Source organism: Engystomops pustulosus, chromosome 7, assembly GCF_040894005.1.
Source record: "Engystomops pustulosus chromosome 7, aEngPut4.maternal, whole genome shotgun sequence".
Classification (NCBI taxonomy): domain Eukaryota; kingdom Metazoa; phylum Chordata; class Amphibia; order Anura; family Leptodactylidae; genus Engystomops; species Engystomops pustulosus.
The window spans coordinates 41,013,164-41,029,379 of NC_092417.1; the positions used below are offsets into that span (position 1 = coordinate 41,013,164).

Here is a 16,216-nt window from a genome sequence, read left to right on the forward strand (position 1 = left end):
ACCTGTTCCTGGTTGGTCATAAGTTTTGTGATGATACTAGTAGTGAAGTAAACAGGAGAGATGGCTATGGAAAGTATTCAGACCCCTCTAAATTGTTTAACTCATTGCAGCCAATTGGTAAGATCATTAATGTTCACTCTGTGCCCCATGTTGACAGGAAAAACTGAAATTTAGATATTTTTGCTAATTTAACAAACTGAAATATCAAATGGTCACAAGTTTTCAGACCTTTGCTGTGACACTCAAATTTAACTTGCATGCTCTCCATTTCCTTCTGATCCTCCTTGAGATGGTTCTTCTTTCATTGGAGTCCAGCTGTGTTTAATGAAACTGATTTGGCCTTGATTAGTAAAGGCTCATAGCGCATGTCAGAGAATCATGAGGTCTAAGGAACTTCCCAAGGAGCTCAGAGACAGAATTTTCACTGCAGCCCTCCACCAACATTATGGCAGAGTCTGCTGATGGAAGCCTCTCCTCTGTGCTAGACATATGGAAGCCGCATACAGTGTACATAAACACATGAAGGTCTCCCAGACTATGAGAAATAAGATTCTCTGATCTGATGAAGACAGAGCTAAGGAACCAAAGCACACAGCTAAAATAACAAAGCAGAGGATTCAGAACATCTCTGACCATTCATGACTTGAAAATGGCTTCCACCAATGTTCACCATCCAACCTGAGGGAAGAGGCAGAGGATACTGAGCAAAGGGTCTGAATGCTTATGGCCATGTGATATTTCAGGATTTGTTTTGGGGGTTTTTTTCTATCACGATGAGAGCAGAGTCTATATTAATTAATGAGCAAACTAATTTTTGATCCGAACAATTGGCTGCAATGAAACCAAAGAGTGAAAAATGAAAAGGGGTCAGAGTCCTTTCCTTACCTTATGTACATGGCAGAGCCGCAGTCCAGTCTTATAAGTCTGCCTTATGTAAAAGCCCCTGCGCCATTTTTCTATCTGACTTTGGACATTTTTTTTTTCAGTGCAAACTCCTTGCACAGGTATTTATAAAGTGTCCACATTGGTGTCACGGCTGCACTATGCCCAATGCAACACTAAATTCTACACTGAAATGGGCTTTCCGACACTCAGTTGGACCATGCGCCACATTTATCAGCAGTGTCCAACAGAAGTGTTTCGCACACCCCATGTTAAAGGTGCACAAAAATATGGCGTCCCCCCTGCTCACAACACAGGCAAACTGCACCTCATAGTGGGCCACTATGTGATGGTAAGAAGCTTCTGTAATGTTGCTCTATAACATGCTGCCTGCAGATAGGACGCTGTACAATGTGAAAGGGTCTCTTTAAATTCTGCCAAGAATAAATTGTCTTTTGCTTTTGTGATCGTCCTACCAACAGAGACTCAGAGAATTGTAGAATGACTTTATTGTAAAGTAGAAGAAACATCCCTTAGATTTGGCACTTACTGGTCTGTCTTATGATTATATAGCAAATGTGCAATGGAGGGTTTTTTTTTTTTGGAGTTTGCATTTATTTCCTGAAACTCACCAATTGTGTTTTGGTTTATGTACATCCTAAAAAAAATCCATTAAAATCCTTGGTGAGAGTAGACGACCATTGTTCCTAGGGATTGTCTTGCCAAATTATCCATATTCAGGCAGAGATCTGGTGTCTAATAGGAATGTATATAAAATAATACAAAACAATAACATTCCTGTGTTGTTCTACAAAAGAAAAGCAGCAATCCATAGCAAGTTCTCCATCCCTAGGCCAGCGTTCACAGTATAAGCAGAGCGGGGACCACACTCTGCCCCTACTACGGACATCGGGGGTCAGCTGGTCCCATGTGTAATGGGGGGTCAGGAAGATCCTCGGGTGAGAATACTGTAAGGTAAGATTGCACATCCATCAGGGTGGAGGCGGCTTAGAAGAGAATCTTGTAGTAATCATCCCGATAACTGTACAGCACGAGTACCGGCACCCTGGAGAGAGGGAAGAGGGGTAAGTACACGCTCTGTGCAGTAAGGTAGACATGTACTGTACTCTACAGGACAACTACAGAGCGTTTCTGTTGTATCCCACACACCAAAAGAAAAAAGTCTTCTAATTACTTCTGTATTTGTAGGTGCAACGGGGGATATTTTGGATTTCCCAAACTGAACGCTGACCTGGGAAGAGCAGGACTACAACCACCACCGTGATCTATGATGCAAGGAGTCTCTGCAGCCATCACACATCTGTCATTTGTGCTTACCCTGTTTTCAGTACCAGACAGTTGCCCAGTGGGGAGGCAGGGACTCCTAGCATCACAGAATATAATGTGTATAACCAGGGAACTGTTCATCATAACTGCAAATTCACACATATACCTGCCTGGCGCGCTAGAGAGGAGATTCACCGCGTTCGGCTGTGCACACAGGGAAAGATTGGACATGTCCTATCTTCTCCTCGTGTACGGAGCCACATGTGTCACCATATTGCGCTGTTCGTGTAAGCCTAAGGCTATATTCACACGACCAAAGGGAAGTATATACGGAGCGATACAGTGCAGCATATGTGCAGTACCGCACCACTCCGTACATGGGGAAAAGATAGAACGTGTTCTATCTTTCCCCGTGTTACGGTGCCGTGCATCGCAATGGAGAGGGGAGGGGTCACCACTGTTCCTCTCCATCGTGGCGAATGTATGCCTGCTGGGCCGCATATGTTTGTGTGAATGTAGCTTAAGGAATACAGGCAAAAGCACAGATTTCATTGAGCCATTACCTTCCCTTGTACAAGCCCTAGCACCCTAGTTACCAGCGGTCACCCACCACTGCTCAGGGGCTGCATCACGATTATTAAATGCAGTTCTATAGCAAGTCTACCAGTGTGGTGACAGTAACACCTAATATGCTGTTCTTCACATAGTAGCAGCTGCTACTAACACTGGTGGACCAGGCCTGCAAAAATGGAACGATTGTATAAAAAGACAGATGTTTTACCATTTTGACCCCCACTTTAGAAACTGGTAGAGGTTGAGACACATCCACCTATCCTTTCATTATAGGGGAGGGCCTGCAAAAATAATCAAAATTTCTTGGAGTGCGCAAGAAGCTGTGATTATTTCAACCTCTGATCAGTAGATAAGTAGGGAACATGCACTGCAGTGATACTCACCTCTTCTCCATCTTTATAGTGTAAATTTCATCAAAGATCTGCTTCAGGTATCTCTGTTTTGGCAATTTGGACATGAGCTGCTTCACTGATGCGTTAAATGTTTGATCGTCTCCAAACTATTACGAAAAAAAGTTAAAAAAGATGAAATTATTGATGCGCCCCACCTCATATCCCTCTCTGACTTGGTGTGGGGGTTTTGCAAAGGGAAAAATAATTGTAATGTCTGGAGAAGCTTGTGCTCCATCTGTAGTGGATGACATACTTACAGGTTGCACAACTACTTACCTCCAATGATAGTAAATTTTGTATGGTTTCTTTTGGCAGATCAACCTACAAAAATAATAAAGTCTGTAGAATAAAGCTGGACACAAGACTTAGGTTTCTGTCTGGTGCAGACGATCGCCATTTGTATGGATCTAATGGACAGATGTGACTGCGGAGACTTACTACAAACGGTTATTATCCCTCAATGGGAACCTGTCACCAGATGAGTATCTTTTCACTGGTGACAGATTCCTATAGACACTGTGCAGTACATAGCAATTACATTTTTATCAAATTTCTGGGTGACTTTGTTAGAGAAATATGCAATATTTAACTTTACCTGGCTCCCTGCCAGCACCCGCAGCTATGTCCTGAGGGTTGTGCATTTCTTATAGTAACGTCCGCCTGATCATTGCATAATTTGTGACCCTATGTGCCCCGTTGCTAGACAGTGAGGCAATGGAGGTAGGCAAACTCTGTAGTGAGCTACGAACCTCCTCACTCTCTAGCAGCAATGCGCAGGTAAGCGACACATGCAAGAGAGCAGATACAAGGCTCATTGTGGTGAGCCGACATCATTAGGAGGAGGTGGAAGACGAGGATGATGTGGGAGGGGGTTTAGCTGCATATCAATGAGTGGGGCACACAGAGCATCGATTAAGCAATGATCAGGCGGACATTATTATTTGAAATGCACAACCCTCAGGACTTGGCTGCGGGTGCTGGCAGGGAGCCTGGTAAACATTAATATAGGTCAGATTTCTCTAACAAAATCACCCGGAAATTTGATTAAAAAAAAAAGTTGTTGCCATCTACTGGATGACCTGTCACCAGTAAATAATACCTCTCTGTCCCCCTTTAAAGGGGTTTTCCAGAGCCTGAAAAAACATGTTGGTTTTCTTCATTAAAAAGCCTCATGTACTTGACTGAATAGAGCCAGTAGTAATAGTGATACAAATCCCATGTCTATTCTAACATATCCACACACGTTCCAGTCACTGTAACAATAGATAATCCATTCAGCTTGATCGCACCTTAATGTATACACACATAGGGTTTACTTACTGCCAAAATTTCTATTTCTGTGTGTCTTTGTTGGAAGTTTGTAATAGGAGCCTGAAGTTTGGAAAGTACCTAGAGAGAGAACATAGAATACACAATGCAGCAAACTTTTGGCTTGTCTTTGTCTTTCATTTTTGAGACTTTTCACAATCTTTTTCATCATCTTTCTTACCTGAGCTTCATATCTGCGTCTTCCACTAGCAGACAACTTTTCTGGGGCAACAACGCTGACGCTTGGGGTGACGGCGCTGCTGTGCTGCTCACATTGACCTATCAGAGAAGAGGCCATGTATTCAGAGCATTTCATAGGAAACACACGAAAAACTCATATTCAGTACAAGAAAAAAATAAGACACCGAGGTGAAATCCTAAAAACCTTGGAGCGATTGCCCCTAGTGAATTGAAGGGGTATTCCTAGTTTACACATGCTGTGGGTTGCACCTCCAGAACCTGTATTTATCTAGTGAACAGGGCTCCCTTCAATTCCATAATAGTGATGATAATAAATAATCTGCATTAGAATTATTCCCAATGTCCATCTTCGCCCCAATATTTATAGGGGTGATCCCATTTTAGAAAATATTATGGTCTGGTCAATGAAACGAATACAATTTTCCAATATACTTTCTATTACAATTCCTCACAGTTTTCTAGATCTCTGCTTGCTGTCATTCTATAAGAAGCTGCATTGTTTACTTCCTGTGGACAAAAATCGGTCCCTGGTCATGTGATGTCACACAGATGCGCGGCTCGTTATATCCCTAGTGATGTGATGTCACACAGATGCGCGGCTCGTTATATCCCTGGTCATGTGATGTCACACAGGTGGGCGACTCGTTACATCCCTGGTTATGTGAGATCACACAGGTGCACAACTCGTTACATCCCTGGTTATGCGATGTCACACAGGTGCACGGCTCGTTATATTCCTGGTCATGTGATGTCATACAGGTGCACGGCTCGTTATATTCCTGGTCATGTGATGTCACACAGGTGCACAACTCGTTACATCCCTGGTTATGTGATGTCACACAGGTGCACGGCTCGTTATATTCCTGGTCATGTGATGTCACACAGGTGCGCGGCTCGTTATCTCCCGGATCATGTGATGTCACACAGGTGCATGCCTTGTCATATCCCTGGTCATGAGATGTCACACAGGTGCACAGTTTGTTATATCCTTGGTCATGGGATGTCACACAGGTGCGCGGCTTGTTATATCCCGGGTCATGTGATGTCACACAGGTGCACGGCTCATTATATACCTGGTCATGTGATATCACACAGGTGCACGGCTCATTACAGTAATCAGAGCAGTCTGATATAACGAGCCGTGCATCCGTGTCACATGACCAAGAACCGGTGTTGGTCCACAGAAGGTAAACCATGAAGCTTCCTAAAGAATGAGCAATCAGAGAAGAATTGATACAGAACGTATATATGAGAAAATTGTATAGACGGCTGCTCAGGCTCCACTCCAGCCCCTCAGTGTAACAGCTGTATTCTAGCTTTAGGGCTAAGGACAGTGGTGCTATTTTTCTTAAGGTAAAAACAATAGAAAAACAAGTAATCGGCATGTGATCTACATGAATCATAGGGAAGAATGAGCCTCATTATCCACATCTAGTGTCCACAACAATGGCTGCATTCACCACGGAGACTAATGTGACTGCAGTCCTACATGGCAAGGAGCTACCAGTTACATAGCTCTATATACTTACACTGTGTGTAACACACTATGTGCAGCGCCATACTTACACTGTGTGTAACACACAATGTGCAGCGCCATACTTACTCTGTGTGTAACACACTATGTGCAGCGCCATACTTACTCTGTGTGTAACACACTATGTGCAGCGCCATACTTACTCTGTGTGTAACACACTATGTGCAGCGCCATACTTACACTGTGTGTAATACACTATGTGCAGCGCCATACTTACTCTGTGTGTAACACACTATGTGCAGCGCCATACTTACTCTGTGTGTAATACACTATGTGCAGCGCCATACTTACTCTGTGTGTAACACACTATGTGCAGCCCCATACTTACTCTGTGTGTAACACACTATGTGCAGCCCCATACTTACTCTGTGTGTAATACACTATGTGCAGCGCCATACTTACTCTGTGTGTAACACACTATGTGCAGCCCCATACTTACTCTGTGTGTAATACACTATGTGCAGCGCCATACTTACTCTGTGTGTAATACACTATGTGCAGCGCCATACTTACTCTGTGTGCTTAAGAAAGACCCCCGCACACTTTGCCCGGACACACTATCCAGCATTTCTCTAAAGAGAGAAAAGTCAAATTAATACCAAAATATTGTGTCATGAGGAGTGGGGTAGGCGTCCATCTAGCAAACCACCTCTACACCCAAATTGAACAGTAACATTTCATTGCGTTATTTCAGTGTTTTGAAGAAAAAAAGGCCATGAAATTGGTGTGCAGGAGGCAACCTGAATCATGTGACATGCTACTTCCGGTTTTCAGGGACACAATGTTGAACACATGTTTCTACAGCTGAGGGTGAGTGAAACGTAGGGGGTATATAAGGGGAGCCCAGCAACACAGGGGGCATCTTTTACCCCTGAGGAAGTCTCCAGTTGGAGACGTAACGCGTGGGGAGCCCTCCACCTCCTGACCACTTTACCACCCCGTTTGTATGCTGCTATTTTACTGGCTTATTGCCAGGTTATCTGTATTTTGCACTAGGGTTTGCCTCCATTACCTGTATTGAATGTATACTATGATTGCATTGTAGGCATCCATTTATCTAGCATTTACCTCTATGGCAGCTTGATATATGCATTTGCACTTTATACCTGTTTTTTCAATACTTAGGGGTGGCTTGGGTATATTTTGCCCATTCAGGAGGTGTCTTGTTTCTGCACCAACTACAGTGCACAACATGGTAGAGAATTGTATGTACTTCGGTACAATTTTAATTGATTTTAGATATGTGTTTGTGTTCAGTGTTTGATACAAATAAAATTTGTTATGTTTTTCTGAACCCATTATGTCAGTGACACACTGCTTTTTCTGGCTTTTTGATCATTACAGGTCCTACCACCGAAACGGAAATCGCAAATGTATCTCTATTGTACATGCATGGAATAATGTGGGAGCACTAGGACCCAATGCTGATAATTGGGCCACTGAACCACAGACCTTGGTTAGAAATGGAAGCAGGATCATTGCAAGAACCTTTTGTTTGCTACTTCCATAGGGTTATCCAGGATTCCTGGAAGTTGGACCAATATCTGTGAACTGGTAAATACAGCAACAATGTGGCACTGCATAACTTCCACATTTACTGTCCTGATGAACTTTTGGAGGCCAAAATAAAAGTAGTGGATTAGAAAAAAATAGAATTAGAAATAGAATCTTCCATCGATAACAATAGCTTAAAATACCGTCCTACAAAACTGCATCAAGATGGCACAGGCAAAAGGCACCCTAAGAACACAGACACGCGCACCTGCTAGTCCTATCTTCCTGTGCTCGGAGCCGGAGCTTTTGGGACAGGTGATCCACAAGATCTGACTCCAGGATCCGCTTCTCAGTCTGACGTTCCTTCTCAAATGCTTTCAGCTGTAGGGAGCAGAAAAAAAAAACCCAGACGTGTTAATAATCACATATCTATAGCGGAGCCAGGGGGGATGCAGCTGGAGATGCCCAATCATTACAGAGAAACTTCCCATGGAGTCAAAATTAGTTTTTAACCATCTAGTTTCAGAAAAGAATTTAACTATTTTTTCTGATATTAAAAGAAAAACAGACACTACTTTCACTTATTACTACACCCATCACTGGCTGTCACACTCTCACATACATTGACTTTACATCTGTTGCCTCTGATCTGATGCCATATCTAATTTTAGGGGTCTGCGGTCAATCCCATGATGCCAAAAGCACAGCACAACATAGGCAACTAGAGCCAGTATGGTCCCTGCTGGGAGGACAGTGTAATTCTCCTTTCCTCTATACTCTCCAAAAAATTCTACTACGTATACAGTAAAGGATGCTGGACCATGATCTTCTTCATTACCGGTAGCAGTAACTGTGATAGGGGTTTGTACCGCCCCCCTATTCCCCTGGAAAGCCTGTGTGATGCCGTCCATGCAGCAGAGACTGATACATGGGGTTTCCTAACGGAGCACACATCTTTGGTAGGAGTTTCCCTTTAAAGTTCCAACCTTTACATGACATGGCATCTAACTTTATTCACCTTGACGTGACTCCCTTCTTTATCAGAGACAATAGCAGCAAAAGGAATCCCAGACAATCTGCAATGTTCCTGCAGCTCATCCTGTGACTGGAGAAGGAGGAACAATTAACAAGGGTCCAGGCCTGGAATAGTTGGGCGACAACATACCTGAACAATGAGATAACATGATGGGCACTTACCTCTGACCAGTCATACATTATCTCGGCATGAATCCCAGCAGTCCACAGCTTCTGGGTGATGCCAATAGCCCTGTGCACAGACATCTGCCCCGCACTGACCACCAGCAGGTCACAGCTACTAACCTGGAAGAGATACAACACCTCAACAGCCGCACTCACTGTATGATTACATCCTATTTATCTACAGGAGCTTTCTAAAAGAGACCCACACAGATGTATCACATGTCCTGCAGGCCAGACACAAGCATAGAGGCCGCCATATAAAGCCGGATCTGTAGTCCCCCACTAAACAGGTCAGTAAGAGAGACCCTCCACAGACCCAGGGGGTTATAAAGTCTAATAATAATGTTCTGGTACATGGCGTTATTTATTTCCATTATAATATAGACATACACAGAAATGCTGGATAATATACAGATTTATAATGACTTACATTTTCGTCAGAGCTGGAAAGGGCGGCAGAGATCTTGTCTACAGCGATGCTAACACCGACCGCACAGGGGAGGGCAAGGGATCCTGTCTGAGGACCCTTAAACTGGGAAATCTAACAACAGGACACACATATCACAAGACTGGCATTCCCTGGAAGAGCAGGGCACACATTTGCTTGGATATATCCACAAAAATTCTACCTGTGTTACATTCCTTGTAAGGAAATCTACCAAAATAATCCATCATGATAAACCAGGGACACTTACTCATAGATCCAGGCATCGTGACTGCACTAATCTCCTTATATTTGTTATCCATTGGCTCAATCTTCTAATATGCTAATGAGCCTGGAGGCTTATCAGAGCTTCTCAATGCTGCAGCTTCACGGGCTGTTACACGGTTTCCCCTCTACTCCCTCAGCACTTCCCCCTCCCTCTGCCTGATGTAATCTCACAGCAGCAGAGGATGTTTGAGCACACAGTGTAAGAAGGGAAGTGCTTCTGTACAGTGTAACAAACCTGTGAATCTGGTAACACCACCCCCAGAGCCTTTGAGCATCATTTTGAAAGTTGATTTTAGAAAGAAGGAGGCCATGGATGAATCTATGAATAAGTTCCCCTTGTTTATCATGCTTAAAGTGAAAAAATATATACCTTATCTTATAATGATATGACTAGATTAGGTTTGAGGTCCAACCACCGAAATTCGGAGAACAGGGGGTCCATTGTACCCCGAATAAACAAAGGAGCTAAGAGATACATAGCCTCAACCTCCACTTGCAGCATAAAGGTCCCACAGAAAATGAATGGAGCAGCTAGTCACTCTGTGACTTGCGGGCACAGTTACAATAGATATTCCCTATTTATGATATACCTGGAATACCCGGACAGTAATCTGCGGAGTGCAATGTGGAACACAGGTGCCCAAAGAAAATGGCAGGAGGGTGGCAAGAGGGACAGAACACAGAAATTATACGAAATGTCAGCCATGGGATGAGGAGAGTGGATGTATCAGCAGATAATAAGCGCGTGTTCTCCGGGGCTCAGTACTAGACAGGGGATTATTTCCTCCACAGCTGCACACACTGCCCATTATACTTACCAGATGGTCATAGCGGCCCCCAGCTGCCAGGATTTCGGGAACGGTTCTCTGACGACGTTTGATGAATGCAACAAACTGAAAAACAATCCCATTGTGCTGCTGCATCTTATAGACAAGTCCGAAATTCACCACCACCTAAACAAGAAGCAGACGTATTTCTAAGTATCATGTGATGCCATAGACATCTACAGGAGGCTATGCAAAAATCCCCAATATCATATTAAAAGCTCATTTTCTAATAGGCCGTTTAGTTCATAGAAGCCACAAGACGTAAAGATGTCATTCTCAGTTACCGGGGTGTCACGTGGGTGTTGCCATCTCAGTGTAGTATAGGCTTCCACTTTTTCTACTAATCCAAGTAGATACAAAGGCGCCTGATGAAGAGCGATCAATGGAGACCAAACCAGACCAAAAACAGTGATGTCGATACAGAATGATCTACTGTTCTTGCTCTTGAGATCAGTGTGGTCAGTGATTGCTCTGGACTAGACATGAGTGGATCCAACGTTTGGGTTGATCATAGCCATGGCCAGTAGCTAGGGATCTCAATTTTCCAGATTGGACCTTTGGACCTTCCCTAATAAGGATACTCAGGAGTGACTGTTATAGAGATGCTGGACACAATAGTCTATTTCATGTCTTTGTAGCTGTTACTTACTGCGGTTAAAGTACAGACTAGGTAAACACGGAAGTTACCTGGCCGAAAATACTTTTGGCACAGTTGGTGAAAGCCGTTGAAAACAATTCCCACAATATATCCTATACCTATATCCTGCTGATTTCTTCTTACTAGCCAGAGACCCATTCTGGTATAAAGCCCTCTCCAGCTTCTCCTGAAGTGGATGGGCACTTCCTGGTTGTGACATCAACTAAGGGAACTGAGGCCTGAGCAGCTTTCCCTCACTTCCCATAATGCTGAGTATTATTATTGCAGTATTATTATTTTTTTATACTGAGCAGTTGCAGGGGGGAAGAGCAGTGTGAGTGAGAGCAGACTGCAGACAGGACAGAGCCGAAATGAAAGAGCCGCTTCCTGTAATTACTGAGCAGAGATGGGAACAAGCACATTGCATAGCCCCACCCCTTCACCTCCTTCTGACCCAGAGGTCCGCAGCCTAAATCTCCTGTTGCCTCCTGGTTCACTGTGTGGATTCTTCTTGGCAACAAGAATGCAGGGTTTAAAGGACATCTACCATAAGACTCCATGATGGTAGATGATTGCTACTCACCTTCCCATCCCGCCCCCCTTTACAGTAATCTAATTTCACTATAGACAGGAATAGTCACTGTGCCTGAAGTGCTGTGCAGCTCACCCATCTTTTCATTTATTCACCGGTAAGATGAGAGCAGACGGACGAGCTCGGAGGTGCTCTGTACAGCGCTTCAGGCTCATTTGAATATTTTATAAACTTTTTTCTTCTAAATGTAGTTTTTCCTATCTAAAGTGAAATCAGATTACTGCAAAGGTGGACAAGAAGGAGATATGAGTAGTAATCATTTACCATCAGGGAATGTGATGGGAGAGGGGCTGAGGCAGGCAGACAGCAGACAAACAGCTGCCATAAACTAATACATGTATATTGCAAAAATGTCAGTTTTCAGGTATTACAGATATAGAAAAAGCTTTATAATCTGTTACAGTTACACTTTAATCAAAACTCAGATTGTAAGCTCTTGTGAACGGGGCCCTCATTCCTATTACTTCATCTTATGTTATTACTATGTACCTAATGATATGTTAATGATGTGGAATATGATATTATAAAGATTTATTATGTTTTATTTAGTATTCCTCCCCCGGTGACTAATTATAATCCAAATATTCTTAAAAGCACCCAAATCCTGAGATCAGGGTGTTCTTTATACGAGATGTGAATAAAACATCAAGGTATCTCTTTTATGCTCATTTGTAGGAACGGCGCAGACGTGGAGGTCTTTGATCTTTCATAGGTCAAATATTAATTTGCAAACTTCACAGGGGAAATTATATAAAAGCAACAGTCACATATACTGTTCCTGCCTACAATGTCATGGGTATGCGATATCCATTCACAGACCCCCACCTCCTCCCCGGCAGTACAATACGCTGTCTTGTGCGGCTCCGGCATCCTGATGTATCCGGTAGATGGCTGCGCCCGTCACCAATTCTAAGCCATCCTCTACCCCCCTTCACATAGAGTTGGCTTAAAGGGGGAAATAATCGCAAATTCTCCCATTGTGTTTATCGGACAAATACCATAAAGTATGGGGGACTCTACAAGACTCTGCGATGAGAATGAGAACTAAAACTGGCCATGTACTTCTTAGACCACTCTTCTCCTCCTCCTCCCTCGGCTGAGGGTGAATCTGTTTGTTTCTAACAGGGGAATAAGCCGATAACAGATCCCCGGAAATCGTAAATAAGCGGGGAAGGGGCGGACATGTCAAAAATGAACATGCTCAAACAAACATCAGGACTTCCTGAGATGCTCTGCGAGTTCTTGTAACTTATCACATGTAGTAAAAGCACCAAATGGCTACAAAGCAGCATTGGGACCATCACTGCTGCTCCAGAAGTGCTCTAGTCAATGCTCCCAGTAATAGAAAAGTAACACAAAGTGATCGGGATTCTCTAACCTGAAGCTTAATATTCATCTTCTTGACTAATCCAATGATTTCCTCTAGGTCTTTGAGGCCTTGCTTGGCCAATACAGCAACTGCGGTCTTCTGCTTGGTCAGTGAGGACATCATGGGTCCCAGCTCTTGAAGTTCTCCTTTCTGCTCAATGTACTTATAGAGACGATTCAGCTGGAACTGGAAATGTTATAAAAGTTATACTTTGGCAATCCACTTACTATATACACAACATAAATATACCCTACAATCCTACACTGTTCATCCAGCTAAATGGGTCCATACTGCACTGGTATAAAACTAACTTTAGGGAGCAGAGGATGCACTTCCAACCAGCAGAACAAAGGTATTGACTGGTAAAAGGACAGCGCTATTAAAACATAGGACTGTATGTATGGCAGTATGGGCATGCCCTGCTTGCATCACATAACATCTTATCATGTACTTACATTGTTCACAGAAAGTGACAGGTTACAAAATTTGGCTTCCACTTCTCTTTTGGTAAGTTTGTCAATCTAAAGAAGAAGATAAATCTAAAATGAGTATCAGAGTTGCATATCGGGTCTATACGGTGGGGTTTACCGCCATACATCCACAGCAAAAGCTGCATGAGTAACAAGGGGACAAAGGATTTAACCCTGCTGTCCCTGAACGGTGCAGAATCATGCAGCGAGAATCTACACTAGAAACCATCACACTGCAGATGGTAAGGCCGTATTCACACCTCTGTTATTTCATCAGTTTTTTGCATCAGTTATTGCAAGCTGGAATAAAGAATGGCGCAGATCTTGCCATTATACCTTATCTCTACGTCTTTAATCCTTTACAAAATCTTGAAAGCATGAAAGTAAATTGGAAATCTGTGCTCAATTTAATGGAAATCTACCATCAAAATGGATCGTGATAAACCAGGGACATTGCTCATAGATCCAGGCACCATGACTGTGGTAATCTTCTTATATTTGTTATCCATGGCCTCCCTCCTACTAAATTCAACTTTTATAATTATGCTAAAGTCTAAAGGGCTCCTGTGGGTGTTACCAGAACCCCTTCATGCAGTAGCTTCAGGGGCTGATACACTGTTCTCTCCCTCCCTCTGCTGCTGTGAGATTACATTAGGCAGAGGGAACATGGGCGAGAGTGAGAAAGTGTAACAGTGTGTTTAGTCAGACCATAGAAAGGCTCTGGTAACACACCCCAGAGCCCTTCTGGCTCATTAGAATAATTTTAAATGTTGATATTAGAAGGAAGGAGGCCATGAATAACACTTCTAAATCCAGGCTTAGTGACTGTGGTAATCTTATATTTAAGAGTCTCTAGTAGAGATAAATGGACCTAAAGTGTAGGTTCGGGCACGTTCCTACCGACCTGGACATAGCTTGGCTGCTATCACCCCAAAAACTAGTCATGGCTATAATTGGGCAAGGTTTCCCCCAAGCCTAGTGTTCGGGTTTGGAGGAACATGCCATTAGGGTCTGCTCATCACTGGTCCGTGGTTTATCATGCATGATTCTGATGGTAGCTATTTTAAAGAAGGCCAAACACATTCAACGACGGACAAATGATTTGAATCTGCCCCAGACCCATAAGCACTTAGTTCAGCCGAGGATGCGTGTCCTATATAAGGACCGGGTAGTGCAGTGCTGCTGCTAGATGCCTCTATTACCTGCTCGTCTCCCATGGGAAAGAAGGACCAGGCATGTTGAGACATGTCCAGTCAATCACAACCCATCATGGATCACATCAGATGGTGAGTTGCTTTACCAAAATCCGCAAGCTAGCCGAAACACAGTCTAATGTGTGTGGCCACCATTGGAGCAGTGTCTTATGGGTAGAAACATCCCATCAATAAAGGAGAAACCGCGCTTACCATCGCATCATACAGGATGTTGTAGACCTGCACAAGTTTATCCTCCGGGACGCCACAATGAAGTAGAATAGCTTTTAATAAAGATGTGTGGTTTATGTGAATACTGTAATTTCTCTCCTAAAATACATAAAAACATAAAGAATTAACCCAATGTGTGCCATAGTGACCTATTTACAGATCAATCAAATACCAAAAACAGCATCAAGCGCAGTGAAAGCCGCTCATCTCCACTTTGAGGATGCCCTCAGCGACGTCAGCGAGAGGTGGTTCGAATAGAGTAATCCCACTGAGGATTACCGCTTTCTAATCTGCTGTGAATTTCCGGATCTAGAAAGAGAATTTCTTACTACAAGAAAATACTGATGGAAAGGAAATCAATGTCTGCTGTAAATAGTTAATGGAGTCACACACTCAAGCCTTAACGGGAATTTACTTTCATTTATTATGCCTATTCTCATATAAGGATTCTCTATATGTTATTTAGGGCATCTCAGATCAGGACCCACCTTTGATTGCCAGATCCGAGAAAAACTGACAAAGATGGAGACCCAGTCCGGCCACGTATACTAAGGATTGCTGCCCACCTTATGGAGTAGCCTATAAATCCTCCAGGAAGTTTTTATAGTTGTAATATATGGACTCCACAACTGGCTAAAAGACCCCACTGACTACACAGAGGGTCTGCTGGGCTCCACTAGAGTAAATGATTATAAAGAAACTATATTCTTCAGAAATGAGACAAAAGCAACTTTGAAATTATTGTGTTTTGGGCTTTGGGAACCTGTCATTATTGAAAAATTACCATCCTAGTGACAGGTTCCCTTTAAAGTGGAAGGTTAACTATCATACCTGTAACACTGGAAACTCCTGGATGATCTCATATATGGCATATATCGTCTCTGTGACCGGCAGGTAGCTGTTACCAGATGAAGTGATCACATCGAATGCACATTCTGTGAGCTCCTTTGGATGACAGCGGTTCAGTTTGCGGGGCCTGAATACTCGTTCGATACAGTACCTGACAGTATAATTATAATAATAATTATTTATATAGCACACACAGATTACACAGCGCTGCACAGAGCTTGTCAAATCAGTCCCTGTCCCCAATGGGGCTCACAATCTAATCAACAAACCAGTATGTTTTGGCGTGTGGGAGGAAACCGGAGGATCCGGAGGAAACCCACACAAACACGAAGAGATCATACAAACTCTTTGCAGATGTTGACCCTGGGACTTGAATCCAGGCACCTAGCGCTGCAAGGCTATAATGCTAACCACTAAGCCACAGTGCCGCCCTAATGTATGATAAATCATATAACTATATGCTAT

At 43.3% G+C, this 16,216-nt stretch overlaps 1 protein-coding gene across 1 annotated transcript in view; it reads right to left on the reverse strand.

Moving 5' to 3' along the window:
* Nucleotides 1–1,371: 1,371 nt before the first annotated feature.
* The window catches only part of EIF2AK4 (eukaryotic translation initiation factor 2 alpha kinase 4), a 34,921-nt gene continuing 20,076 nt past the window's right edge, over nt 1,372–16,216 (reverse strand). The window contains exons 24-38 of the mRNA XM_072115569.1: nt 15,734–15,902; nt 14,885–15,001; nt 13,464–13,529; nt 13,018–13,194; nt 10,402–10,536; nt 9,302–9,412; nt 8,869–8,991; nt 8,690–8,776; nt 7,940–8,052; nt 6,691–6,749; nt 4,624–4,721; nt 4,455–4,523; nt 3,411–3,455; nt 3,126–3,241; nt 1,372–1,948 (exon numbers count right to left, since the gene is read on the reverse strand). Coding sequence (XP_071971670.1) covers nt 1,891–1,948; nt 3,126–3,241; nt 3,411–3,455; nt 4,455–4,523; nt 4,624–4,721; nt 6,691–6,749; nt 7,940–8,052; nt 8,690–8,776; nt 8,869–8,991; nt 9,302–9,412; nt 10,402–10,536; nt 13,018–13,194; nt 13,464–13,529; nt 14,885–15,001; nt 15,734–15,902 — 1,543 coding nt within the window. The 3' untranslated portion in view covers nt 1,372–1,890. The remainder of the gene's footprint in view (nt 1,949–3,125; nt 3,242–3,410; nt 3,456–4,454; nt 4,524–4,623; nt 4,722–6,690; nt 6,750–7,939; nt 8,053–8,689; nt 8,777–8,868; nt 8,992–9,301; nt 9,413–10,401; nt 10,537–13,017; nt 13,195–13,463; nt 13,530–14,884; nt 15,002–15,733; nt 15,903–16,216) is intronic.